The sequence below is a fragment of the Drepanopeziza brunnea genome (genome assembly GCF_022702325.1).
Source record: "Drepanopeziza brunnea f. sp. 'multigermtubi' strain 214-2 chromosome Unknown ctg5, whole genome shotgun sequence".
Lineage (NCBI taxonomy): Eukaryota > Fungi > Ascomycota > Leotiomycetes > Helotiales > Drepanopezizaceae > Drepanopeziza > Drepanopeziza brunnea.
In genome coordinates, this window is record NW_027094068.1 from 1,710,804 (window position 1) to 1,735,998 (window position 25,195).

The 25,195-nt window shown below is 51.1% G+C and overlaps 9 protein-coding genes across 9 annotated transcripts; 5 read left to right on the forward strand and 4 right to left on the reverse strand.

Moving 5' to 3' along the window:
• Nucleotides 1-2,687: 2,687 nt before the first annotated feature.
• L3040_003815 (uncharacterized protein) lies at nt 2,688-3,819 on the reverse strand (the record flags this gene model as incomplete). Its single annotated transcript, XM_007294575.1, has 2 exons — nt 2,688-3,224; nt 3,313-3,819. 2 exons carry the CDS (start codon nt 3,817-3,819, stop codon nt 2,688-2,690), a joined length of 1,044 nt encoding a protein of 347 aa, XP_007294637.1.
• A 2,841-nt stretch (nt 3,820-6,660) lies between these two features.
• On the reverse strand, nt 6,661-7,646 carry L3040_003816 (uncharacterized protein; the record flags this gene model as incomplete). The annotated part of the gene is made up of 2 exons (XM_007294574.2): nt 6,661-7,292; nt 7,349-7,646. The coding sequence occupies 2 exons, from the start codon at nt 7,644-7,646 to the stop codon at nt 6,661-6,663; spliced, it is 930 nt and encodes a 309-aa protein (XP_007294636.2).
• A 176-nt stretch (nt 7,647-7,822) lies between these two features.
• Nucleotides 7,823-8,416, forward strand: L3040_003817 (uncharacterized protein; the record flags this gene model as incomplete). Its single annotated transcript, XM_066156553.1, has 2 exons — nt 7,823-7,941; nt 7,996-8,416. The coding sequence occupies 2 exons, from the start codon at nt 7,823-7,825 to the stop codon at nt 8,414-8,416; spliced, it is 540 nt and encodes a 179-aa protein (XP_066012135.1).
• A 1,233-nt stretch (nt 8,417-9,649) lies between these two features.
• On the reverse strand, nt 9,650-11,344 carry L3040_003818 (uncharacterized protein; the record flags this gene model as incomplete). Its single annotated transcript, XM_007294573.1, has 2 exons — nt 9,650-11,133; nt 11,188-11,344. The coding sequence occupies 2 exons, from the start codon at nt 11,342-11,344 to the stop codon at nt 9,650-9,652; spliced, it is 1,641 nt and encodes a 546-aa protein (XP_007294635.1).
• A 2,659-nt stretch (nt 11,345-14,003) lies between these two features.
• L3040_003819 (uncharacterized protein) lies at nt 14,004-15,336 on the forward strand (the record flags this gene model as incomplete). The annotated part of the gene is made up of 7 exons (XM_007294572.1): nt 14,004-14,037; nt 14,112-14,176; nt 14,228-14,359; nt 14,415-14,584; nt 14,679-14,728; nt 14,775-14,868; nt 14,931-15,336. 7 exons carry the CDS (start codon nt 14,004-14,006, stop codon nt 15,334-15,336), a joined length of 951 nt encoding a protein of 316 aa, XP_007294634.1.
• Nucleotides 15,337-16,068: 732 nt separating this feature from the next.
• Nucleotides 16,069-16,847, reverse strand: L3040_003820 (uncharacterized protein; the record flags this gene model as incomplete). Its single annotated transcript, XM_007294571.1, has 2 exons — nt 16,069-16,569; nt 16,752-16,847. The coding sequence occupies 2 exons, from the start codon at nt 16,845-16,847 to the stop codon at nt 16,069-16,071; spliced, it is 597 nt and encodes a 198-aa protein (XP_007294633.1).
• Nucleotides 16,848-18,020: 1,173 nt separating this feature from the next.
• Nucleotides 18,021-19,565, forward strand: L3040_003821 (uncharacterized protein; the record flags this gene model as incomplete). Its single annotated transcript, XM_007294570.2, has 7 exons — nt 18,021-18,043; nt 18,098-18,109; nt 18,176-18,182; nt 18,241-18,251; nt 18,576-18,592; nt 18,676-18,997; nt 19,049-19,565. 7 exons carry the CDS (start codon nt 18,021-18,023, stop codon nt 19,563-19,565), a joined length of 909 nt encoding a protein of 302 aa, XP_007294632.2.
• Nucleotides 19,566-20,708: 1,143 nt separating this feature from the next.
• On the forward strand, nt 20,709-21,491 carry L3040_003822 (uncharacterized protein; the record flags this gene model as incomplete). The annotated part of the gene is made up of 3 exons (XM_007294569.1): nt 20,709-20,813; nt 20,892-20,994; nt 21,067-21,491. The coding sequence occupies 3 exons, from the start codon at nt 20,709-20,711 to the stop codon at nt 21,489-21,491; spliced, it is 633 nt and encodes a 210-aa protein (XP_007294631.1).
• A 1,273-nt stretch (nt 21,492-22,764) lies between these two features.
• Nucleotides 22,765-24,627, forward strand: L3040_003823 (uncharacterized protein; the record flags this gene model as incomplete). The annotated part of the gene is made up of 3 exons (XM_007294568.1): nt 22,765-22,906; nt 22,978-23,096; nt 23,152-24,627. The coding sequence occupies 3 exons, from the start codon at nt 22,765-22,767 to the stop codon at nt 24,625-24,627; spliced, it is 1,737 nt and encodes a 578-aa protein (XP_007294630.1).
• Between the last annotated feature and the right edge of the window lie 568 nt (nt 24,628-25,195).

Sequence of the window (25,195 nt, forward strand, 5' to 3'; positions counted from 1 at the left end):
TACCTTGATGAGACCTCCTAAAATTAGCTTCTGTTCTTATGGTGAGTATGGCTGCGCTGCTGAGTTGTAGTTCCATATTGGGGATTTCCGCTCTGGACTAAGCAAGTCTCGAGATGAAAAAAAAAAATATGTTTACGAGTATGAAATTGGGATTTCTGAACTGCGATACGGCAATAAAGGCTCAAATGGATGTATTCGATCTGTAGGCTACCAAGTTCCGACTCAGAGAGCGTCAATGTCCAAGGGGAATAGAAGCATCTGAATCTTATACTACAGTCACAGCAGAAGGAACTAGGAACTCAAAAATTCTGGCTGAGAAATCATCGTATTAATTGCAGGCGCCAGCGCCAAAACACCATGCGTGATCCCGTTATCCAGAACTATATATATATACATATCAACAAGCGAAAAGAAACATCAATAAGCGAGAGAGAGAGAAAAAAAAAAGCATACGCAGAACCCCCCCCCCCCCCCCCCCCCCCCCCCCCCCCCCCCACACACACCGCAGTCGAGACAGAAAGCCATTCGTGTAACCGTATATATACCCATGCCAGCAGCCAGCTCAAGAAGGAAACCCCATCCGTATATATCACAAGCGCCAGGCCGCGGCCCAACCAACACCATTACTACAACCCCATATTTCCAACATTACCTCACACTTTCTTTCCCTTTCCTCTCTCACCTCCACCACCACCTACCTACCCTCATCAACGCCGCAGCAACCAGCCAAAAATCCCCTTCGCCTTCCTCGCCGCCTCCGCAGCAGCCGCCTCCGCCTCTGCCGCCACCTCCGCCGCCGCCTCCGCATCCGCCATCGCTCTCGCCCTCGCCTCAACCTCGGCCCTCACCCTCCGCAGCTCCCACTCCCTCGCATGATGCTCGCCCTCGTGCATCTTGCAGAGCCGCGCGCCGCGGTGGTGGCCCTCGATAAAGAGGTCCTTCTTGGAGGGGTCGTCGGTCCGCCAGTACGAGGCGCAGGGGTTTTTCCCGCAGTCCTTCGTGACGATTGCGCCGTTAGCGACGAGGTTCATGCAGGTTGGGATTCTGCAGAACTCGTCGGCGTGACCGCACATTTTTTCCCCTTCTTTTTCTTTCTTCCTGGGAGAAGGGGGGGGGGGGCTGGGGGGAAGGGGATGGATTGGGTAGCGGGAGTGGGTGCTGTTTACTCTTTCTAGCTAGCCGAGATAGGAGAGGGTAAGTAAGTGTGCTTCTCCGATTGACTTAATATCGAGGAGGAGGCTTTCAGTGCACGTGTATATATCCGCGTGTATGTAAGTCCCACTGAGTCAGATACCAACCTTTAGTATTCTGGTTCTGATTCCGGTTCTGAGTCTGACTTGTGTGCTGAACGTGGTTTTGAACTTGGCACTGGCCCTGTAAGTTGTATGTTTGATCGCTAGACGGTGAAGAAAATAATCCCAGATTCATACGCCACGACGACGACTTAATATACACACAGTCTCGTTGGGCCCCCAGTGTTCACCGTGGGTTTGACTTTCCCTTCGTTCCACCGAGATCGTGAATGGCCAGAGTCAGAGACTACGACCTCTTTCCCTTTCGGCATCGTGAATAGGACAATTCTACGTCCATAGGAATCATGACTGGACATCCATCCACCTCTCGGGGTTCTGCTAGCTGTATTTGCCAATCATATAGTCATAGCCCCGGGTGCCGTGATTGTGTAACTGTTTTGCAAATCTTGGATATGGGACGAGGAAGGGCTGGGAAAGTTTATGATAAAACCCTCCGGTAAAAACCGGAGAAGAGGACAGCTTTGTTCGGAAGAGAAAATATACTGGAGAATTGCTTAAAGCATCATAAACACCACAACGTCTAGATCTGAACCACAACAGCGGAAAGCTTCGCTATCCAAGAATCAAGATAGTGAGTGCAACTACGCCGTGATGAAATCTTCTTGACTCCAACCCAGAGAGCGAAAAAGACAGATACAAACAAAAAATATCAGAAAAATCATATTTCATTACTTCTTACTTGCCCACTTCTCTTATCCCGCAAAGTCGCCCATACCCTCCGTTCCGCAGTCAGTTGCCATCTGTGGCCTAGCCATCAAAATGTAGACCTCTTGTCTTTCAAGTAGGTAAGTATTCAAGGACAGTTCCCCCCTTTCTCCCCTTTCTCTCCCAGAACAGAAAAAGAAAAACCTCAGAAAAAGGTCCATATGAAATACGAATGGAACACCTCAAGGGCACTATCGAAAGCAGAATGGTGTGACTCCAGGCTAGTTTGCACAAGGGACGGATCGAAAAGGTAACGAAGTGAGAAATAAATAAATGCAATAGGAAATCATAGTCTGGTCGGAAATCGAGACGAGCAGTTGGAGATTGGGAGAGAGGATAGGACGTAAAGATAGGAAACCAAGGGAACTAAAGGACAACGTTCTCCATTCCCTGCATCATGCCACTCTCAACTAGCGAGGTATGGTTGTTAACGCAACTTGTGCGCGGTGCAGTTCCCAGCTACACCCAAAGCGATGCCTCCAAGACTGCCCTGTCTGTCCCAGCCAGCCAAGCGGCCCAACAAGTAAATGCCCACAAAACAATCATCCGGGTATCATGAAATCTCCATCCTCTTATGGCATAGTCCCAAGCCGATATATTCGTTACTTCAGTCCCCCGTGCGTCGCCCGAAAGCCCTCGAGGCTCGGAATCACACCCGAAAATCCAGCATCAAATGTTCCCGACACTCCACAGCTCCACGCCCAGAATCTCAAACTTCTCACCTTCCTCGCTCAGCGGCTCGTTTCCAAACGTCAAGCAGTGGCTGCTGATCCCTCGCTCAAAGTTGTCGTCTAGCCATAAGCCGTAATGGCCGTCACCGCCGCCGACGCTTAGGAAGCCCGTCTCGCAGAGCATCATGTAGTCGTTGACTCCGGAGTAGGGGAAGGCTTTGAAGCGGATGCGGTTGGGTGTGGACACGCCGGAGGCAAACCGTGGGGTCTGGGGAGAGAGGATGGAGGATGAGGAGTGTGAGGGCGAGGCTTTAGGAGGTGCGAAGTCGGATGTGAGGAGGTCTGGAGGAGCGTGCTGAGGAGATCCGACGGTGGTGCTACGGACGGCATTAATGGTATCTGCTGAGGGCGGAGGAGGGAGGTTGCTAGGTATTGAAGAGGAGGTCAGGATGGAGGCGCGCCAGAGAAAACATTCGCCTGTGCCGAAGTAATGGGGGGCCGGGTGGGGTGCTTCTGTTAAGTAGGCGCCGAAGAGCTGCATTACATATATATAGTCAGCATGTGTATCCTAGTAGCACAAAATGGAGACCCTCTGAGAAGAAGGGTGATACTGGAGAACATACCCCGCCTTCGCCGTCCTTCACAACCAGCACAAACCCATTCCGTAGCCCCCTCAGCTCTTCACATTTCTTGTACAGCGTCCCCAAACTGACACCGTCCTCCTCGAGACTATACACCAAGTTCCAGTCCTCGACCAATTGCAGTCTCGCCGGTACCAGCAACCGTATCTCCTCGGCCAGCGCTGTACTGAGCAGCCTCGCAGATTGTGGCGTACTGGAATGGTAGCCCTTCAAATGCACGGGGTATAGAGGCGGCGGCTGGAATGGAGAAGCTTGCCGGTACGGAGGCGTATAGACACCGTCCATACCGGTATGTTTCGAGGCCGAGAAGGACGGAGATTGTAAGGGAGACTGGTGCTTGGAAGAGGAGGGTTCGGTGGAGAATCTTCGTAAAAGGCCAGTGACGGCGTGTGAGACTGTAGAGGGCATGGCCCAGGATGAGGAGGAGAGGGAGGTGGGTGTGCTCGTGCCGGTGTTTGGGGAGGAATTCTCTTGGTTGTTTGGGGACATTGTGTAGAGCGGATTGGCGAAAATGATTATGGATGAATTCGTAGACGGGTTGAGAGCAGGTCGAGTTGCTCTTGAGGAGGAATGGACGTCAATTGAAGAATACTGAGTTCGTTGCGGTGGTTTGAGGTAAGGTCCCCTGTCTCATGGGGGGGTAGTTTGATGGCCCGGGGCTAGATTGCCAGGAGAAATGTGATTGGCTTTGGAGGGTGACTTGGCCAAAGGAATTACGAGGCTGGCATTCAGTGAGCTTGGCAGGCACAAGTATATCTTCATTTTGTAAATCTCTGTACATGAAATGGGCGTTCGCCGTCGTAGCAGAGGGAGAAATTTACAGTCGTACGTCGCAAAGGCTTTGAATCTCCATTCGGTACGTACACAGTCCGCAAGCCCGCTCCTATTTCCACTGTTTGCCTCAACCTCGGTGCTTCTTCTACGGTTGATTCCATCCTGTCACCCTCCAAAGGCTCGATACCCTAGCCTATCTCTGATCGTTTCCCATCCCCCACACCGGGGCATCTTCTTCACGACCCGAGACAAGCCCAGAGTCCGCAATGAAAATGGAGGTCGCGTCAACTGGAGGCAGTGTAATACCAGTGACACAGTGGGAGAAAGCATAGGCAAGCCCAGAGGCGATCCCCCGAGGGACAAAAATAAGTATAATCAATGTGACGCCCTTAGACGTCTTTCAGAGATTAAACTGAAAAGAACAGATACTACACTTGATCTAAGCCAATAGGCAAAGCTGAGGTGACATGCGTTAGCAAAGGTGGATGTATACCTTGGGGTCGGGGTGGATGGAACTTACAGAGCTGAGGAAGAGAAGAGAAGAGTTGGGGAGGGAGAGGGGATTATATAGGCCGCGAAAATTCCAAGGCGCGCTAGTGGATGGGTGTCCTGGAAACCATCACGTGAGCTCACACCAGGCCTAGCGCAGAGCTTGGCGCGCTAAGGATTTTTTTTGTATATAAGCTCGATTCCAATTCCCTCTCTTCTGGTTTCTTTTCTTTTCTCCATGTCAATCATACTTCATAGAATCATTTCTAGTAAGTTTTCTCTTCTGCACTCCAACCCGCAAACCATCGCTGACCTTCCTCCCTCTACAGAAGTATACGACCTTCTCTGAGCTTCTCAAAAAAGCCACAGACCCGCTCTCGAAGATGAACTTTTCTTCAGCGCTCAAGAGTGAGGCCTTTGCTCCCGGACTGTCTGGGAAGATGGCGGCTATGCGTAAGCAGAGCTGTATAGGGAGCGGCGATGATCTTGGCCTTCTTCGGGCGTGCTTCGGCCGCTTGGATTAGGTGGGTGCTGATAGATGACTGAGAGATCCTTTATTTTCATTGCATGTCCTGGTTCTCCAGGGCAGTGAAGAAGATGTGGGGGTGGTTGTGAGCTGGGCGGTGTGGAGATAGACGTGCAAAGGTTACTTGAATGATTCGGTGGCTGTCTCGTTCTCCATGTGCGAATGACGCAGATCTAAAGACTGGGAATTTGCAATGACATTCGAATAATCTGAGATCTATTTGACGAGCGTCATGTTAAATGCTTGGCTCGCGCCCTGTGAAGTACCTGCCTATCGAAATTGGTACGTGAGAAATCAAAAGCGCATGCTGCAGACACTGACACGTTCACGTTACACAATATGGCCAACCCTCCTTATCTCGGCCGAAGATCGTATGCCATCGTGAAAACCCTTTTCCCCTTCAACTAATCCGACCTGTATATACGACGAAGGCGAGCTCCAATGTCTCCCAACTCGTCAGCAGCACTCCGCCCCTTATCCACCTTGAAACACAGGAACCCGTATCACATCGAAATCATATCACGTCGAGCCCAGCTCAGTTATTGTTTGTCTATACTTCGTAGTAGTGACTTAGTCTGAGGAGCGAGTGATGATAGGACGTCCAAGGGGTTGGTGGCAGGATTGGATTAGGAAGGACGAGGTTTTGATGTATGACTTGGACCGAGCGAGCCAAGGGTAGCTTCCAATCCATCTCACCCTGACCGCACAAGCCAACACCATGCATCTCGGCATCGGGACACGATGAGAGCATGAATGAACAGTAAAGGGACAAAGAGAAAACAAAAAGGCGATGCAGTACAGAAGAAACAAGCGGCCTCTTATTTCTGCAGTGACTCGGAGCGGTCGAGCGACTTCAAAAAAGGTATGAAATTAAGTACTTTTGCCCATCGCAGTTGAGAAGACCGGTTGATCACGATCGTTAAAACACTTAGAAGCTGCAGGTGATTTGGAAAGCCAAACCACCAACGCCCGCTTGCAGTACCAAGTATCATACGCCACGGTACTCCAAGTCTGTGATGCGTACCAACCACCCTCTCCTCTCGACCCCTATCCGTACATGGTCATTCTGCAATCGTCCCTTTTTGGTGTGCTGGGAAGCGTACCTTCCACCAAATAGGTAGAGCTTGTCTCAGAGCCACAGTACGCTGGGTAGATCGGGGACCTATCGCGAATTTTGTGCTACCGTCTGCGTGGCATCCGATGCACGCTTGTCCGACCACACTTCTGGTGACGACTTGCTACAAAAATCTTTTCGAAGTCTTTGAGTCGTTGCCATGAATCCCTTGACGGACGTGGTATTGGGTGATGCTATCTTACAGGTATGATAGGCGAGGGAACGAGACGGAGGGTGGTGTGAGAGGACTGGGTTTTTTGTGCGATAGAGGAAGGGACATTGAGGGCCGAGATCCTCGAAAGTACCTCGTTGAAACGGCTCAGGGCTTCCCTTTGTCATACCTGGTACCATTAGGTATTCTCATCCTGGATCTTTTTGATCACAAAATTGACCCAGTTCGACCAGAAGTGCTGGAATAGAACCGCTATCATTGATCTTTTTCCGAAAATGCTCTGATCCCTGCCTCAACCCCTTCCGGACTAGGCTTCTCGGCGCAAACATCCGGTTCATATCCAAAGCTATGCCGCAAGAAATCTCTCGTCGTGGGTCCAATGGTAGCAATATATGTGCTTCTCATCTTGGGCGGCCCAACTGCTTTCGCCTTCCCTGTTTTTGGATCCAAGATCCCCAGTGCCCGGAGCATAGCCTCGCATCCCGTGGGAGAAAATACAACTACCCACCTCAGAGGCAGATCCCGGGTTTCTCGTAATATTTTGGTGAAGTTTTCCTCGAAGAACTCCATAACGCCTGTCCCGTACACCACAAGTTCATCGACTTGTATGCGGCGTTCGTCGGCCAGCGTAGGATCCATCAGGGTTTTGGGTATAATGTCACGCCTTTGTTCACCTACTAAGAAGAGCAGCGGCGGCTTGTTCTTCCGGTCTTGATACCATCGACCGTAGTGATCGAGCATGTAGTGTGACAAAGCCTCCCCATTGCCCATATCTGCGCCAAAGATATTGAGAGCCGGAGTCTGCGAGATTGCTCGTAGGGCTCGAGCAGTTGCTGGCCCGACAGTGTATATCGGTACATCTTGTAAATATGGCCATTGCTCATCGCCTATGCCCATTGCATTAGGTCTTGTACAGAACGGTAGAATATTGATTGATTCGCACCTTTGCCCTCCTCAACAAGCCTTGCGAACGCTTCCACCGCATGCTGGGACGTAAATATCATGCCGCCATATTTCTTCCATTCCTCCTTGCCAATCTCCTTATTCCGAACCAGATCTCTCACAATATCAATGCCCTTATCCAAAAATCGAGGCTTGAGGACCGGCACGAAGGTAGGTGAGAAACAAAGCCCATCTTTCTTGGTGGAGAATTTCTCCTCGTAACCATCATGAGGCGTTGATTTTGTCTTCAACAATAAAATCGGGGTAGAGCTCCCATCTTCATTGCTATTCGTGCCCATTGTCGCTGAGTGGCGGGGGGCATAATGTGGTTGAAAGTCGTGTACCTGAAAAAGCGTCATGGAGATTCGCGTCCCCGCTCAAGCGGCCGCCATCACCGCGTTTAGAAATCCAGAGCTCCAGCAACGGACTTTTCTACACATCCCCATCTTTCTTGACTACTTCACAATCCGTAAAAATGGAAGATGATACTCGGGAGCGAGAACCACCCAGTACTGCTCCTGTAGCTGCGGAATCTTCCACAGAGCCTCCAAAAAAGCTACCCAAAGGCATCATCCTCGGGAAGGATGGCAAGCCGTGAGTAAGCTAGCTCTACAGGCTCCAGACGTCAATACTAACTACCCTAACCAGATGCCGAACATGCAATTCTCTCAAGGACATGACATCCCAATCCAGAAAATTCACCAAAACCCCGACGACCATCGCCCCCAGAGAGTGCCCGCCGGACGTCGAGCAACTGGGCCGCTCCTCCTGGACGCTGCTGCACTCCATCACCGCCGCCTACCCGACGGAGCCCACCCCCACCGAGCAGACCCAAGCCAGCACGTTCGTGAGCCTCTTCGCGAAGCTGTACCCGTGCTGGGTGTGCGCGGAGGATTTCCAGGACTGGATGGCGCGGAACAAGGTACGGACGGAGAGCCGGGAGGAATTCGGGCGGTGGATGTGCGAGGCGCATAATGATGTTAACCGGAAGTTGGGCAAGAGGGAGTTTGATTGCTCCAAGTGGGAGGAGAGGTGGAGGACTGGGTGGAAGGACGGGAGTTGTGATTAATGGGGGTTTGGGCCTGTGGATGTCGGTGTACGATATAACACTGGGAGGGGGGATATGTGTAGATATCTGGGATATTTTTGCATAGCGGGTAGGTGTTCTGGGCAGGGCGTTTAAAAGGGTCGGTCTCAACTCAGAATCTGAAATACCTCTGCTCAGTCATGTAGGTGGTCATTGAAAGCTCACGGCAGTCTTGCTTTAGGTTGCGAAGCGGCATATAGTTCCCGAATCTGCCTGGATCTCGGATGAATCTTTGTCGCCTGGTTGTTCTTGCTCAGGATCAACACTGAAAGCTCTCAATTGTGAATAGCTGAGTCTGAGAGACTGGACCCCGTCTTCTCCTTCGCATCAGTAGTCCACGACTGTATTTTTTCTCCTAATGTCCTCCAACATGTGCTCTTTGCTGGAGATAGCATCTGTCCATCTCAAAAAATCGATATAACATATCATCCTAGACTACAAAACTACAAGAAGAAACCCGCTTCCAGATTCCGAGACATGAACAGAGACACTTATTTACTGCATCGAACAAAAACATTGTCATTCCCCCCACTCCCCGTCTCTCAACTGCTGCACTTCTACCAACACCCGGGGGGCTCTAATATACAAACCGTTCTGGTTCTTGCAATACAGAAAGGGTCATGACTCCTCCAACCAAACTCAGCCTGACAGCCTCATTCTCTCTACATCTTGAGATATCAGGTGGTTCTTTCAATGTACACAAACCCAGCGATGTGCAAAAAAAAAGAGTGTTCTTTTTTTGTTTTTCCCAACGCAAAGCTAGGTCGGACTCAGCCTTTATCAGTTTTGAAAAAATTAAAGTAAACGGAGCTGCGATGTGCAAAAAGGGGAAGAAAATATTATTGCGTTCGCTAATATCGGCAGTTGATGTGTATTTTCAGAGAATCTTGCCCGATTTGGAAAGTAAATAACGCTGCGACGTGCAACAAAAAGCTTGCTTATTTTTCGACAGCGGTTCGCCTTCTGAACAACGATTCGATAGGAGATGGAGATTTTCCCTATTTGGAAATGAAACAAACGCTGCGACGCGCAACAAAAGCTTCGATTTTTTTCTCGACTGCAGGTCACCTTCTAGGAATTATACTATAGAAGTAAAAATATTAAAAAATTACAAAAGGCCTAATTAAAATCGCATGTCCAAATCATTACATGGCTGGTTCCCTTTCTCCATGATTTATAGTAAATGTTCCCTCTTCGCCAGAGCACTTCATTAATTCAAGCAATCCAAAACCAAACACTCTGCAGCCAATTCTTCGGCTCCCTGATGACTTCCATCTCGGCCAGCTGATCCATCTCCTTCTTCCCCGTCAGCACATCGATGTCCTCAATCTTCCTCGCCCACGGCGTGCGGAACCACAGTTTGTGGCCCAAGTACAAGACCAAGAAGATCGGCAGGGTGATGTAGGCCGCTAGGAAGTCCGCGACGCTGAATTTGTCCGGCCAGAAGATCTGGAAGCCGTTGGTGAGGGTGAGGAGGAAGATGATGATGAGGACGACGTGGGTGAAGTAGGGCTGGAACGGCGTGCGGTAGGGAAGTGTGTGCAGGAGCTTGTTGTGCACAAAAGCCGCGCGGAATCGGAGGTAGGTTATCATGACGATGATCCAGGCGATGAAGCCTGAGATGGTGGATATGTTGACGAACCAGTTAAACACCGTCGCCCCCGTATTCGAGACATTGAGGAAGGCGAGGAGCCCGAAGGACCAGGTAAATAAGACAGCGACGTACGGAACTCCGCGCTTGTTGGTGATGCTGAAGACTCTTGGCGCTTGCTTGTTGAGGGACATGGAGTAGAGAACCCGTGATCCGGAGTAGAGGAACGAGTTCCCGGCCGACCATGCGGACGTCAGGATTGCAGCGTTGATTGCGTGGTTCAGGCCACCGATTCCAGCTCGCTGGATTCCAATCACCCACGGACTCGCGCTCGCATTGCCAGCTCCGAGCAGCCTCTTGTCGTCAGAGGGTACGATGACACCGAGAATCAGAGACGCGAAGCCGTAGAAGATAGCTAGTCGCCAGATGAAGCGTCTCGCAGCTTTGGGGATGTTCCTTCTCGGATCCACTGTTTCTCCCGCGGCGATGGCGATGAGCTCGGGAGAGGTAATGAAAGCGAAGCCAGCCTTCACACACGCGTGCCAGAAGGCCAAGAACTTGCCCGTACTGCCTGGAGCCATATATGACTTGAACGCTCCGGGATCTTTGTAGTACCTGAAGCCAAGACGATCACGGTTCGGGCCGCCTCCGAAGAAGAGAACGACTCCGAGGATGATGAGGCCCATGATAGTGATGAGCTTGATGCTGGCGAACCAGAATTCTGCCTCGCCGAAGAAGGATACGGCAACGACGTTCAACAACAATATTATTGCCAAGACAATCCCAATCCAGACCGCGACGTTTACTGGAGCATTCCAGTAATCCAGTACGATAGACGCCGCGCTGGCTTCGGCAGCAACCAGCATGGCATACGCATACCAGTAGTTCCACCCTGCGGCGAAGGCCAACGAGGGGTCCACAAATCGCTCAACGAAGTACGGAATTGAGATTCCCTTCATAGGGAGATAGGTCACCATCTCTGCAAGGTCGTTCATCACACACCAGACGACGAACATCATAAAGACGTATCCCATGAACAGCGGAACTGGACCTGTCTCGGACAGGATGCCTCCAGATCCGACAAACAAGCCAGTCCCAATGGCACCGCCTTTTGAATTTTTAGCAGCGGTCTAATCAGATGGACAGGCAATTCCATGCTTACCGAGAGCCAGGAACTGGATATGCCGACTCTTGAGTCCACGTTCCAGTTGATTATGGCCCGTAGCCAGATTGAACTCGGGATTGCCATCCTGAGACTCGGCCTTCAGCTCATCACTGAGCTTCGGGTCCGTTTCCTCGTACAATGCTGGATACGCCATGGCTGGAACCGATCGCGTCACGAAACGCTGATGTGTTTGCACTGTCTACATCCCGAAGTCGACGACGACATCTGGATAATTGGGGATAATTACGTAGTGTCCGTCGGCTGAAAGCGGTGTGCGATAGTCGTGCGACTAAATTCCTTCAGGATGATCTTGTGGGGGATCCTACGTGTTAGCTTCTTGTGTTTCTCGTACCAGCGGCAATCAATACTTTCTAGTGATAAGTGCTATTTATAGTCTAATTACCGCGCGGTCCTCATCGCATACAGGTGATGCGGCAAAAGCTGGCTACCAGCGTGGAGTTGATGTCTTTGAGCCGGATACATTGAATGGAAAAGAACGGAAGGCCTGGTTGCTGCAAATTGTTGTGAGATCCTGCCTGACGGGCAGAGGTCTCTTGGTTTATGAAGATGGATGTTGAAATTCTGGTAAATGACGGGGATTATGACTAAGGTGCCAAGGTTCTAAACGAGACTAGTGTGCATATCAACTGTGAGCCGCATTGAGCTTAGGTCAACCTCCATTTACTTTTTCCGCATTTAATCCTGCACCTCCATTCTTTCCAAACATCGCGAGAGGCCTTTTCACACTGGATACCACGCATGACACTGGCGGCCAAGAGCCAAAAAGAAAAGGGGGAAAAAAGGGACCGACACCGGGCATTTACTTCATACAATTCCAAGGTGTTCAAGTATTTTGCGCGGCCAGATGCACGGATCGGGCTTGTCTGGGGCTACAGGGCACCGGACATGGTACCTACTCAAAGTGCTGTTTGATTCCAGCTCATCATGCTCAAGTGTTCAAGGTTCTAATGGATCTTCATGAAAGCTGTTATCGAAAATATTAGGCGCCGCGAGAGGGACAGCACATCTCATATCGTATCCGAAGCAATGCCTTCAATACCGTCCCGTAGAAGCTGATCAGCAAGGGGGGCTCAAAGATTCGCAATCCCGTTTGTTTCATGCAGCTCTTTGATCTTTCCTACCATCCGAGAGAAAAAGCCGAACCTGTCAATTATCTCCTCCTCTTGTAAGCATTCACATGTCAATCGATGCCCCCTTGGCGTTTACTGATTGTAAACATCTTGGCTTCTGATTATGTACCTGAGCGTCGTCGGCTATGTCATGTTTATCAAGCTTCGTGTTTTATGTGTATAATGCGGCTTTCACTGTTATTTCGTCTTTTTGGTTCTCTATTGCCCAGAGTACTACAATTCTGTCAGTATCACTCTCGCCGTTATGCATTGAAACATATCATGCATAGTATTAGTTTCAATTTTCTAGGCTTTCTGCTTGCAGGCAGAAGCAGCTGTGAAGCCACGCACATCCAAGACGCAAGTCAGAAAGTGCCTTTCGCCCTAACAAGAACGCCGTGTTGCTTTTCAGCTCCTCTTTGTCAATTAGTCTGAAGATCATGGTGAGGTTGGCAAGCATCATGACATATCAATTCGCTCTTCTACAGCGTTGAACATACGACATTGAGACCTCGCTTTCTCCACATCCCGCAAACCTCATGGTGGCTTGTTAGTAGCCAGCTGCTGGGAGTATGCCCCCGCGTCTGTCCCACGTTTCCAGCTGGGACGAGAAACGCCAGATCAGATCAAGTTGCTCTCCACGATTTTATGCTCGCAGGTATCTGTCCCAGAACGTGCTGGAAAAGCTTCTGGGTACCGGTTTCATTTGTAACGGGTATTCCGGGCGACCAGAGACAGTGTAAGATATTTCAGTTGGATACTTCTCACCCTTTAATTCAACTAAGAGAATGGAATTCTCCTCAAGCGTAGCTCCAAACCAAGGGGTCTTTAGGGAACACAGGATGCGGGGTATGCAGAGCTTGACGAGAGTTCGGCATGGAACTGACGTTATGTCGAGTAGTACAACATCAGAACCCTTCAGCTTGGATTCAAACTCTCCACCCATTTTGAGGCATGCTGTGCTTGTTAGAGGCGTCAAAACTCGAAGGCAGCGTGCAAGATCTTGGAGGCTCAATTGGCTTGGTCCATCTCTAGCTTGCATACCTCAACTGACGTCCTGAGTCCTCTCGGTGATCCCAAATTGAGTGGTGGTTCGTCTTCACGCTGAATATTACATTTTGGGTGGTCTGATAGAGGACGATCACGAATCTACCTAATCTCGCCAGACAACCAACGCCAGCCAAAGTTGTACAAACGGCAATGTCCGTACCACCAATTCTTTGCAGACTGATCAATCAAGAGCAACATGCTCGTTTCTTTTACATAATGTATTTCCCAAATCAATGCACATGCTTCCCATTAAAGAGGGCCTGCCACTATTATCTCCTGAGAGCCTCCTGCGAGCCTCCTAAAGTCTACGTCTCACCACATGCCCTGCATTGCTCTCGCGCTGTAGCTTGTAAGTGTAAGAAGATATTCATTGGATGTAAGGTGATCGACAGTGTCAGAAGGAAGTCTTGTACATCAGTTATCTTGCCATACTGCATAGCAATGACGTTGGGTCTTCTAACTGGCTAAACTCTGTGGACGAATTTGATTCCTATCTCTATATAAGACGTCTCCCCGCTCGAATAAATTCAATTGAAAGTTCACATCCATCTACGATCTTCTCTATCATCTGCTCCATCAAACATCAGAGACTTCGCCCAATCTTCAAAGTTCAGACTTCAATAATCTGTCAGAATGGCACCACCAAACGCCTCGGTCATTGTGAATCGTGAGTCTCTACTTCCATCCCAGCTCTCTGCCTACCGATCCACTCCTCAATGTGCAACTAATGAAATCGTCCAGGCACAAGTATCGCCGCAGTCGGCAAGACAGGCAAAGGTGCTGGCGTCATGAGGGTCTACACTCAGGTAAGGTCTCGCTGTCCATCCCACCAGCTCTGCTAACATAGGGCCTCTCAGGACGTGTATGGAGGAATTCGAGAAGCCGGATACAATGGATCCGGGTCTTCTTGGTGGGGTGGAGACACTGTCATCGCCACGGGCAAGATCAGCTCACCTATTGCTGTTGCCGCCACGCCAGGCCTTGAGCACGTAAGTCCCTCAAGATCTTCTTCACTCGGTGATATGGATTCTGACTTCCTCGTAGATTCGTCTCTATTACATCACTACTGATTTCAAGCTTGCTGAACTCTGCTATGACGAGTCGGATAGCGGCAAGGGATGGTTCAGCGGAGAGCTGAGCGGCAAAAACTACCCTATCGCGCCTTACTCCCAGATCGCTGCCACCTACTTGGCCGTCGATGACCTGAAAATTCGGTACGTGCCCATCTAACATGTAAATCTGGAAGGCCGTGTCTGCAGAAATTTCCACCGAATGGGATAGTCGGTAGAGTGCTAATGTGCAAGACAGCGTCTATGTGCAAGCGCCTGACAACTCCGTCCAGGAGTACAGCAATGATGGTGAGCACTTCAACCATGCTGGGCATCTTCCACTAACCTCAAACAGGATCATGGTACAAGGATCAACACCTGGGCACAGCCTGTCCTGGAAGTAGCATCGCAGTGACTGCCTACAAAGGTGGTCCAAACGCCAGTCTCCGGTATGAGAGCTACTCCACATTCTCAAGTGGTCGCCCTTTCCAGCTAACTCGCTACCGTCAAGTGTCTACTACCAAGCCCCCAACCTCGATCTGATGGAGAAGGCGCACGACGACGGCGGGCACTGGGAGACGGGGAAGTTCTCCGTGTCCTCCGCCTCGCCCCGTGCTGCCATCTCCGCCACCAGCTGGACCTCATCCTCGGGGACCGGAATCCGCGTCTACTACACCGGGCCCGACGACACGATCCTCGAGAAGTGCAACGACGGGAGCTGGTACGACGGCGCCTTCAACCAGGAGTCGATCCCAGGCTCGCAGGTCGGATGTCTGTCGTGGTACGCGGCGAGCTCGAAGGCGCCCGAGATCCGCGTCTATTTCCAGAACGGCATCCAGGTCACGGCCGTCTCCGAGTGGAAGTGGCAGGACGGGTGGAACGCTGGTATCACTGCCCTTCCTCCTGCTGGAAAGTAGCAAGAAGAAGGCGCGGCGCAAAGGCAAACAGTAGGGTTGTTGTTGTTGGTGCTGAAGGCCGTTGAAGGATTAAGCGAGTGCCCGCCCTCCCCCCCTTTTTTTTTCCCTCCCTTTCGATCTCGGAGGATGGAATCAGCGGAGGAATCTGCAGGGTTTTGTTTTCGTCTGTTTACGATCCACACAATCTTTTTTTTTTTCTTCTTTTTTTCTTTTCAAACAAATAAGGCCCTTTTTTTTTTTAACTGTGATGGGGGCCATCCCCTTTTCCCGTAATAAATTACGATTTCAAAGGTTGGGGTTAGATAGGTGGTGGATGGATGCATCCCCGTGACGGAATGGATGGAATGAATAGTGAGTGAGTGAGTGAGTGAGTGAGTGAGTGAAAACCAAGGAAGTAGATTCTGGACCTATCCTACTGACTTCCCGCTCTTTACTCCGTGCACCGAAATCCTCTCCTCTCCTCCCATCTAGCATCCAGCATCTCAAGTGAAAAATCGACATAACATAACACTTTCACCATATGTAATTACTGCTCGGTAAGCAAGCAGCCCGCTCTGGACTCACACACACACACACACACACACACACACACACAGGTACCCACCCACGAAGGGGCATCAAACAGCAGATAGCCGAGCCCGAAACATCCTCTTTATTCACGGGTCTCAACCCCAATCCCAATCCCAATCCCACTCCCAACGCCAACCTTCTCCTCCTCTCTTCACTCTCACGCTACAATTCCGGCTCTGCCGTCTGCTCAGCCTCATCCAGATACTCCTCCATCGTCGTCGTCGCCGTGGCAGCAGCATCCTCCCTCCACCCGCCCCCGCGGATCGCCATGCTCGTCGCCTCGGCGCCCTCCATCCGGCCGACGGTGCTCGAGGCTGTCACTGTTCTCATATCTCGAGTCGTCGACCCCGAGGCCGCGATGGGTCTGACGAGCAGCGTGAGCACCTGGGCGAGGGGAGCGGCGCTGGTGATGACGATGGTGTTCTCCTCCTCCTCTTCCAGCTCCTCCTCCAGATCCTCTAGATCGTCAAAATCGTCAAAATCCCCCTCCTCCAGATCCTCTTCTCCCAGCTCTAGGTCGTCATCGAAAGGGTCGGCGTCGGCGTCGGCGTCCAGATGGTGCTGGTGGGTTGCGTCCGGGAGTTCGGATAGCGCAGCTGGCATGGGAGAGATGGCGGTGGTGGGAAGGGCGCTGGGCGATGTGTCATCGGCATGGAATGAGACCTGCGCAGGTGCATTCGTGTTAGAATCCATGCATGCTTGGTGGGTAAGGTAGTTGGACGCGGGGATAGCGATGGATACCGTGTTGGGGTCGGGTCGTCCCCTGCTTTCTTTCCCCTCCGAGGGAGGAGGAGGAGGAGGAAGAGGAGAAAAGAAGGGTGCTGTATTATATGTACTGTACGTACCTGCTCTTCGGGGTCTGCATGCATGGGAGCCTGCCCACCATTCGCGACCACGAGGACGGGCAGGGAGAACTGCAAGAGAAAGAGGAAGATCTGCATCTTTCTTGATGTCTTTCTTGATGGTGTTGAAGATGGAATGGATCTCGGCAAAATAATAAATAGTAATAAGAGTAGATGCGACCAGGACGGCGACAACGAGAACGAGATGATACCGAGGCCGGACACGGGCGTCAGTAGAAAAAAAAAGAATAGATATGGAGAGAAACAGATATTAAGACGCGTGAGGTCGTGAGAGAAGAGAACACAACAGCTTGCCGATTACAGTATTACACGAGAGAGATGGAGAAGAGAGGAGAGCAGAGACGAGACGAGGAAAGGAAAGGAGAGGAAAGTAGAGATGAAATGCTGAGAGGACATCTGGACCTGAAGAGCTTGCGAGGGAACAAAGCGTGTCGTTCGGCGTTTCACTAGGTGTCTAGACTAGCTGCCCCCTTTGTATGGACTTACCTCTGAAAAAGAACCTGGTGTTGGGAAATCAACTGCAGAGCGCCGTCTTGCTAGTAGAGGTGTCTGTGATGTTTCCATGGTCGAGTCAAGCGGAGGATGTAGTGCCGAAGTGGGGTGAACGTTTGTTTGTCTCGATCAAGGTCTACACGGCCAATGAATTGAAGACAGAAAGAAGTGTGAAGGCGTGCAGAGCGGAAGGGACCGAGGCCGTTTCACTATTCTCACTTGTAGACTAACGTGTATAAGGTATATATATATATGTATACGTTATACGTAGCTGTAGTCTAGGTATCTATCTACACCATGATCAGTACCGTGTCGACAGACGGGGGAGTGGAAATAAATCTGCATGTCGAGGTATCTGTCTATCTGTAACTTACTTCATGTTCTCATGCCTCCGAGAGCGCATGCCTTGACCGGTTCCAAAGCTGAGATGCGCTTTATGCGTCGACGGTCGGCGCAACGAGAAAAGGTAGAGGTGGACTTACAGAAGTATATATCAGGGTCCACTTTCCCTTTCCTCCGGATTTAGTCTACTCTGTATATATCATACGTACATACATACATACATACATATACACACATATATATATATATATATATATACATTGCCTTCCCACCCCCACCTTTCTTTCCTCCGCCGTGGAACGAACGAACTCGCCTTCACTTCGGCCCAACACGATCCCCACATTGGAATCCAACAAGCTACAGAGTAGATCGTATAACAACACACGACCGCGCCCGGAAACCAACCAGCACATTTCAATGTGTCAGGACATGTGGCCGAGGTAAGCTTCTCGCCCAGTCCTCTCCCAATGACAGGCAGCTAACGTCCCCCATAGTGGTTATGGCGTGTGACTCAAGATCGGATCTTGTCGGTTCTGCAAAAACCGGTGTCTTCTCATGGGCTCTGCCCGCAGGGGTTCGGTGTGTACTCCGCTCACCATACCACCTGAATCCAGGAGCTAATGTATATGTATTGCAGAATCCCCTCGTGTTCACTATCTTTTTTGCAATTTTTTCCATTCCAATTTTTTTTACAAGGTTTTTCTTGATACGTGAATATTACAAAAGAGATATGTTTTTTTTTTGACCCCGCACCGCGAAACGAGATTTTTTTTTTCCCCAAACGACCCCGCGATTCTCGACCCCCGGAGAAGCCGCGGTTGGCTTGAAAGAAGGCAATACCGGTACATACTTACCTGTGCTTCTCCTCTGGGAAGAAAGATGAGCAAACAGTCTACGGAAGATGGGATCCCCGCTGGCTTGTTAGATTGATTGCTTACACCAAGAACTCGGAATCGCTGCCGCTGCGTCCAGGGCTAATCATAATGTCTGTATGTGACTGCATATATCCCTTACCTGTCTGTGATCTTCTTGCGGCTTTTCCACCTTCATCATTCGCTCATATGATATCTAGACCCCAAGGGAGAAGGAAGGGCTGGCATCGTGTTCTCTGCTGTACCTATCAGTATACCTACCACACGACCTTCTCCCAAGCCATTCTCTCCAGCTTCAACATCTGGCAACACCCAAGTACTACGGCAACTCCTCATAATTTATAGCTACTACAAAAGATGGGTATCTCAACCTTCAAACCGGCCTTGTCATTGCCAGCAGCGCGCCATCGCGCCCCTGAGACTCCCGGTCAACCTCTTCCTCCGCCTCAGCCAGACCAAGTCACCAACCCCCAAATCCACCGCGTCCCCCAAGTACTCCAAGAACGGCTGGGAGGCCTTAAAGTAAGGCGCTTCTCAAAGCCCGACGCGAAAGCCCAGTAGAAGCGTGGTCAGCTTGCCCTGGAGAAGCTCATCCACGCCGCCAAATTGGGCTCTCGCGCCCCCGCGTGCCCGCATCGACGTAGCACAGTGCATGCTCTTCCCATCCCCTCAAAATGAGAAGAAGAAGACTGTCGTGCTCGCCGGCGCCGGCCTCTCCACCGCAGCCGGCATCCCCGACTCCCGCACGCCGGGAGCGGGCCTCTACGTCTCGCTCCTCTCGTCCCCCTCTGCACCCGGATCAGAGCTGCCGTTCCCGGAAGCCCAGTTCGAGCTGTCTTTCTTCAGGATGAACCCTCACCGTTCTACGCGCGTGCGCGAGCGCTGTTTCCCGATCTCGTTGATTCGGGGTCCAGGTCCAGGGAAGCCGAGGATCGCGCTCCTCGCCATGTTGTGGCGGGAGGGCTTCCTAGGGAACGGGGCGCTGCAGTATGTGGATGGGCTGGAGGCGCAGGCGGGGATTCTTGAGCGCATGTTCGTGCAGGCGCATGGTGGATTCGATCAGCCGGCACTGTGCGAGCTTCCCGTCTGAGGTCGTCAGGCGGGCGATTGCAGGGAAGGGAAGCGTGCCGTGCTGTGCGGTGCTGTATGCAGCTGGGCTGTTGGCGGGTTCGTGAAGCCCGGGATTATGGGGGATTTCTTTGGAGAGCAGCTCCCGAAGAGGTTTCACAAGGCGTGTCGGGGAGTGGAGGGGGCGGATCTGCTGCTCATTTTGGGCTGTGGAATTGGAGGTTGCGCCGTTTAAGGCGGTGCCGGACTTTGTGGGTGGGCGAAGAAGGCACGCCGAGTGCGCTGTCTCATCGTGAGAGGGTTGGGTCGTTGGGGACGAAAAGAGCCGACGTGATCTTTCTAGGAGACTGTGATAAGGGTGTGAGGGGCTTAGCGAGGGAGATGGGCAGGGAGGAGGAGCTAGTGAGGACCTGGAAGGAATCTAGGAGAGGTGATGTTGTTCGTTAATATATTTAGGACGGATTTTTTTTTTTAATTGCCGAGTTTACGTATGAGTATCTGCTATCATTGGTATCTTTTTTAAATACGATTCCCATCCTGTAGATACTTTTTGTTTCTTGTATCTATGAATAGGAGGCGTGGTGAGTCAATACCTACTTGTCTTACGGAGATGGACTTCTAAGGGGGTGAGTAGAACCGTCACATGCAGCTTATCCACGGGATCATCTGACCGACATCACATTATCCTCTTCTTCTCCTTCATGTCTCATTTTTTTCTTCTTCTTCTGACTCTTATCGATACACGCACTCGTCCCTCTGGCATTGATTCGCGAGTCCCGTGGTCGAAGAGATGCGAGATGGTGGTCAGCCAGCCAGGCAAAGGTCTGAGTTACGACACCCTTATTAACAAGCGTGCTGGAAGCACTCCTCCGAGCCCCCTATTCTTAGGTATCGTGACTAGGTATCTATTATTAATGGCACGATTGTTTATAGCCGAGAAATAAAATTCGCTTTCCCGGTTGTTAATATTAGCAAGATGAATATGAGCAGCGGAGTATGTATGGATTTAATCAATTAGAAGGAAGGATTACGAAAACCGTGACAGAAGGGGATATATACCTCTCCCTGCACGTACTTACCTCAGGTCCCCGTGGTCACCCTCTTCGTCTGCGAGCTCCGCTTCCTCTGCAGGCTTCAAGACTACTTCGGGTAGTTTCTGAATACGATGCTACTTTCGAGGTCCCTTTGCGTGGCCTTGCTAGCCTCGTTCAGCTTTCTTTTTGATGGAGCGCAGGGAAGAAAAATTATCGGCTATCGGACAGTTGACGAGGTAAGTTCCACCTGATTTGATCCTCGGGTTACCGCCGACCACATCGCATGCGCTTATATCACATTACGCGGACTATAGGAAGAAGCCGACTTGATTAATTTTTTCAACAAGCCGTACAGAGATACCCTGTACGACCGCAGTCGGAGATACTATCGTCAAATAGGAAACGGCTTTTACATGGGTGAGTTGGTTTATATATCTGCAGATCGTCACTTTTCCCAGGCGCCGCTAATCAATACTTGGGGCGAAATAGTAAACGAGCCTGCTGGCTGGCTGCGTAAACGATGGGATTGGTATTGTGTCATCGAAGCGGAGATTGACAAGATTGAAAAAGCGGCCAAAGTATACATCCCGGAATACTATGGACGCACGACTCGAAAAGGTCGGACTAAACAAACGCTGTTATGGGAATCACCCGAAGAAGTCTTCGTGGATTACATCGACTCGTTGGATATCCCCGAGCCCGACGAAGCGCTACGATTTTCCTGGATCGTAGAACACAGTTGGAAGATGCAGATGGTTATCCCAACCAAGGTACTGAATAGGGATGATCTGGGGCTATGGGCTAAATGCTATCAGACACGGCAAGAGCTATTGGATTATTCGAATGAGGTTGTTGAGTGGGGGACCTGGGGCATTGAGGGCAATCCTGGATTACCGAGAAGGATGTCGAAATAAATAATCCGGCTGATGCTGAAGTGGAACTGCCACGCTGGTACGCAATCTACGGCGGATCATCATCGAGGCTTCGTGTGCATGAGTGGATCATTAATGCGGATAATTATTATATGTACGGAGTAAGCCTTACCTAGGGAGGGTCTGAGCAGTAGGTATGCCTGTCGGTAAATATTGGTATGGATATAAATAAATGCACCCACCTACCTAGGTACCTACCGTACCGTTATAAAGAAAGACAACTAGATAGGTGGTTTGGTTCAGATCAGGGCGGACTAGCCATCTAGCCAAGCTACCTAGCTGGTTGAGGAATTGGGGTGTCACGATCGCGAATCACGATCTCTCCAGCGGACGGGAATTAATCGATTCCTGCACGCGGCGCGGGAAGCGCAGGATGGGCCTTAAGTACGGTACCGGTACCGTAGCTAGTACTGTCGTACCGGTACCTACTTACTACTAGGTACCTCAAACCTATTGTTATGCCTTCCAAGCCAGGATCCGCCTGTCGACTTATGTACTTACCGTAGCAGTACCTACTTGGCTGTCCCTGTTTGCTCAGCCTCTCTGTCTTCTTATCAAAAGCTGTTGGGTTGTGGTTGCCACACTATTCCTACTACGTCAACATCACTCTGCCACTTCCAAGTACCCCGAGTTCATTCTGGAATTTTATATCGACCGACTTTGTCGACACGCCGCTGTTCGCTGTTCGCTCTGCTCGCCGTTCGCCGTTCGCTGTTCAGCGCGCAGGCCTCAAACGGCAAAAGCTCGTCATTATTAGCGTTGCCGTCGATAGAACAGGGATCTAGACTGGAGCGAAGGACTCGACCGGGCTGGACTCGACCGGGCTCGACTCACTCGACTCACTTCGACTCGACTCGACTCGACTTGACTCCACCCGGCGGTGAAAATCCAGAGTCTGAGCGTCGAACATAGCTGCGTGCTGCCGCCGCCGCTGCTGCTGCATCTTCAATTCCTAATACTACTACATCTTACCTGACCCCCGCAAAAGCCTCCCCAGACGAGACTAGGCGGTCTAGGTTCAGTCTGCGTTCAAGACGGATATCTTCCCGACTTTAGAACCTCCAATTATTCTTCACCAATCTCTCACCTCCCATCACTACCCACGCGACGAACCCCCCCCACTTCGAGGCGGGGTCGCGATTTCAAGAGCTTCACTCTCCTTCACTCTCCCCCCTTCCTCTTCGCCGCACAATTAATTCGAGCATTTGATTTTATCCTTATCACACAGGACATGTTAAGTCAACGCACGCCGAGAATGCCCACTGAGTACAGACATTCGAGCTCAGGATCTCTGAACATCCCCCCACCAAGCACCATCAAAGGCTCCGGCGGTCCGCCACCCCCAGTCGGAGGTATGGGTCGATTCGAGGGTCCCCGAAGCCCCCCGAGCAGACAAAGTGAGTCGTGGAATCGTGTGGAAGGCCAATACAAAATATGGCGCCAGGAGAAGGGTATTAACAGCTGGTAGATACTTCACATGTACCATGCAAGTTCTTCCGCCAGGGCACATGCCAGGCCGGTGCGGCTTGCCCGTTCAGCCACGACCTGGCGAGCCAGAACGACAACATCTGCAAATACTTTGCAAAGGTAAGGATCGGGATCTCGCGCCGGAACTTTTCACGCCGAAAGCTGATTGTCGCAGGGTAACTGTAAATTCGGTCCCAAGTGCGCAAATGTTCACGTCCTGCCCGATGGCCGCCGAGTGAACTACAAGCATGGAGGATCGATGGGAGGTGGACACCTGAACATCGGAAACCGATTGAATACAGACGGATATCACAACCAACCCTCAACCTCGACGCTATCGAACTTTATCCGCAATGCTGCCCCTTCGCCCTACAGCCAACCATATCCAGTCGCGTACCCGAACCAGGAAAACGGATTTCCTCTGGTCGGCCGCCAGCAGAGCATAGATATCAACGTACCTACGATCGATACCAGCTATGCCCCTCGTCCCATCTCCAACTACGGCTCCCCTCGCGATGACGACCACAGCAGATATGGTCTTGGTCTCTCTCCGGTGGCTGGCAAGGGTCTGAGTGTTTTGGACGCCCAACTGCCGGCTTCGTTCGATAGCAATGGCGTTTCGTGGATTGCGAGAAATGGCCCTATTGCTTCCTCTGTCCCAGCCAAGTTCGGTCTCGAGTCCCCACCCAGCTCTCTTGGAGCAGCAAAAGATGGAAGAACGTCGGAAGCCTTGAAGAGTCTCCATAGTTCGGCGTTCGGTGATGATACGAGGGATCGATTCAATGGTACTCCTTCTTCACCACCTACCTACCCAGTCGAGGAATACTTTGGAAAGAAGCCGATGCACTCTCAGCGATATGCTAAGCCCAAGGTCATGTCTTCGAGTTTGCCGAAGCCTGACTACGACTGGGACCCCAGTTTCCAATTCGAGGAGGATTACCTGCCAGAAGCTCTGAATGATCTCATGACCCCACAGGAGAAGGCTCGACGAGGATCAAGAACGGCTGCCGAGGAGGGTAGACCGATTATTAACTGCGGAACCGCCACGCCGAACAACGAAGTCAAGTTCGGTTCGCCTTCTGGGGCTAGTCCTTCCCGCTGGGGCTCTCTCTTCTCCCGCCATCAGAAGGAAGACGAAGACCGAGCTCGACCTTCAGTATTCGGCCATGTTGGCTCTCCTCTCCGCAACTCATCGCTTCATCCAGGTGCCAGTCCCAGCTCGAGACCTATCGCCCGACCCACCGTCTCAGGCGACTCCTCCCCCTACCTTGCCTCACCACCCCGCCAATCCTCCATGTCCATCATCTCCCAGCAACTGCAACGGACCCGCCTCTCACGAGCCGAGTCGAACGGCAGCAGCGAATTCCCGAACCGCGTCCCCAGCAACCCTATCAGTGGCGCCCGAGCAGTAGCCGAGCGACAAGTCAGCTCAAGTAGCATGAGTAACAGATTTACAACTCCAATCGACGAGGAGCAAGGCGATTTCATGTTCAACCTGGAAGACGACGTCGATGAGAGAAAGCGTGAGAAGCGAAATAGCGGTGGTTGGAATATTGCCCATGGCAAGAGTCCTCAATTAGGTCCTATTGGTCCCAATGGCGCGTCAGGTAGTTCAAATGGTGGAGTTGAGGGCGTGTTTGGGGCCCATTAATATAGCACGGCTCTATCATCTGTCCTCCGTCTCCATTTCTGGCGTTTTGGTCCTCACGAAAGCCTTGCTTGCACAAAATAAAGATTCTCACAACTAGGGAAACATCGGCAAAATCACATTCGGCGTTCACCCACTCCCTGGTCTGTCAAAAGCACTACGGCGGCACAAAGTTTTGCGCTCAAGGCATCATCATTCTGCATAGCTAGAGAATATGCCCGGAATCATTCACTCTGCATCGCATGTTCGTCTCTCCAGCGCATCGGGGCCATCAAAAGGTACAAAATGGTCTCTGTTGCTCACGAAGGCTGGGCGCATGTACTGTTGTTGGGTTTGGTTGGTTTGTAAATTAGATCTATTTTTTTTTTTTTTTTCGCGAAGGATCTGGATGGAGGGGGGGGAGCGGGTTGGAATCAACTGGCGTAAAACTTCCTTCTCTTTCTCATTATGGGGATTCATGGCAGCGTTGAATGGATAGATACAGCTAGCTCTTGGTTTCTCCATCAGGAGGAGTTTGACCGGGCAGTGGATAGCGGAGACAGCATCAATTCAAATCCAATCTTCAGAGCGG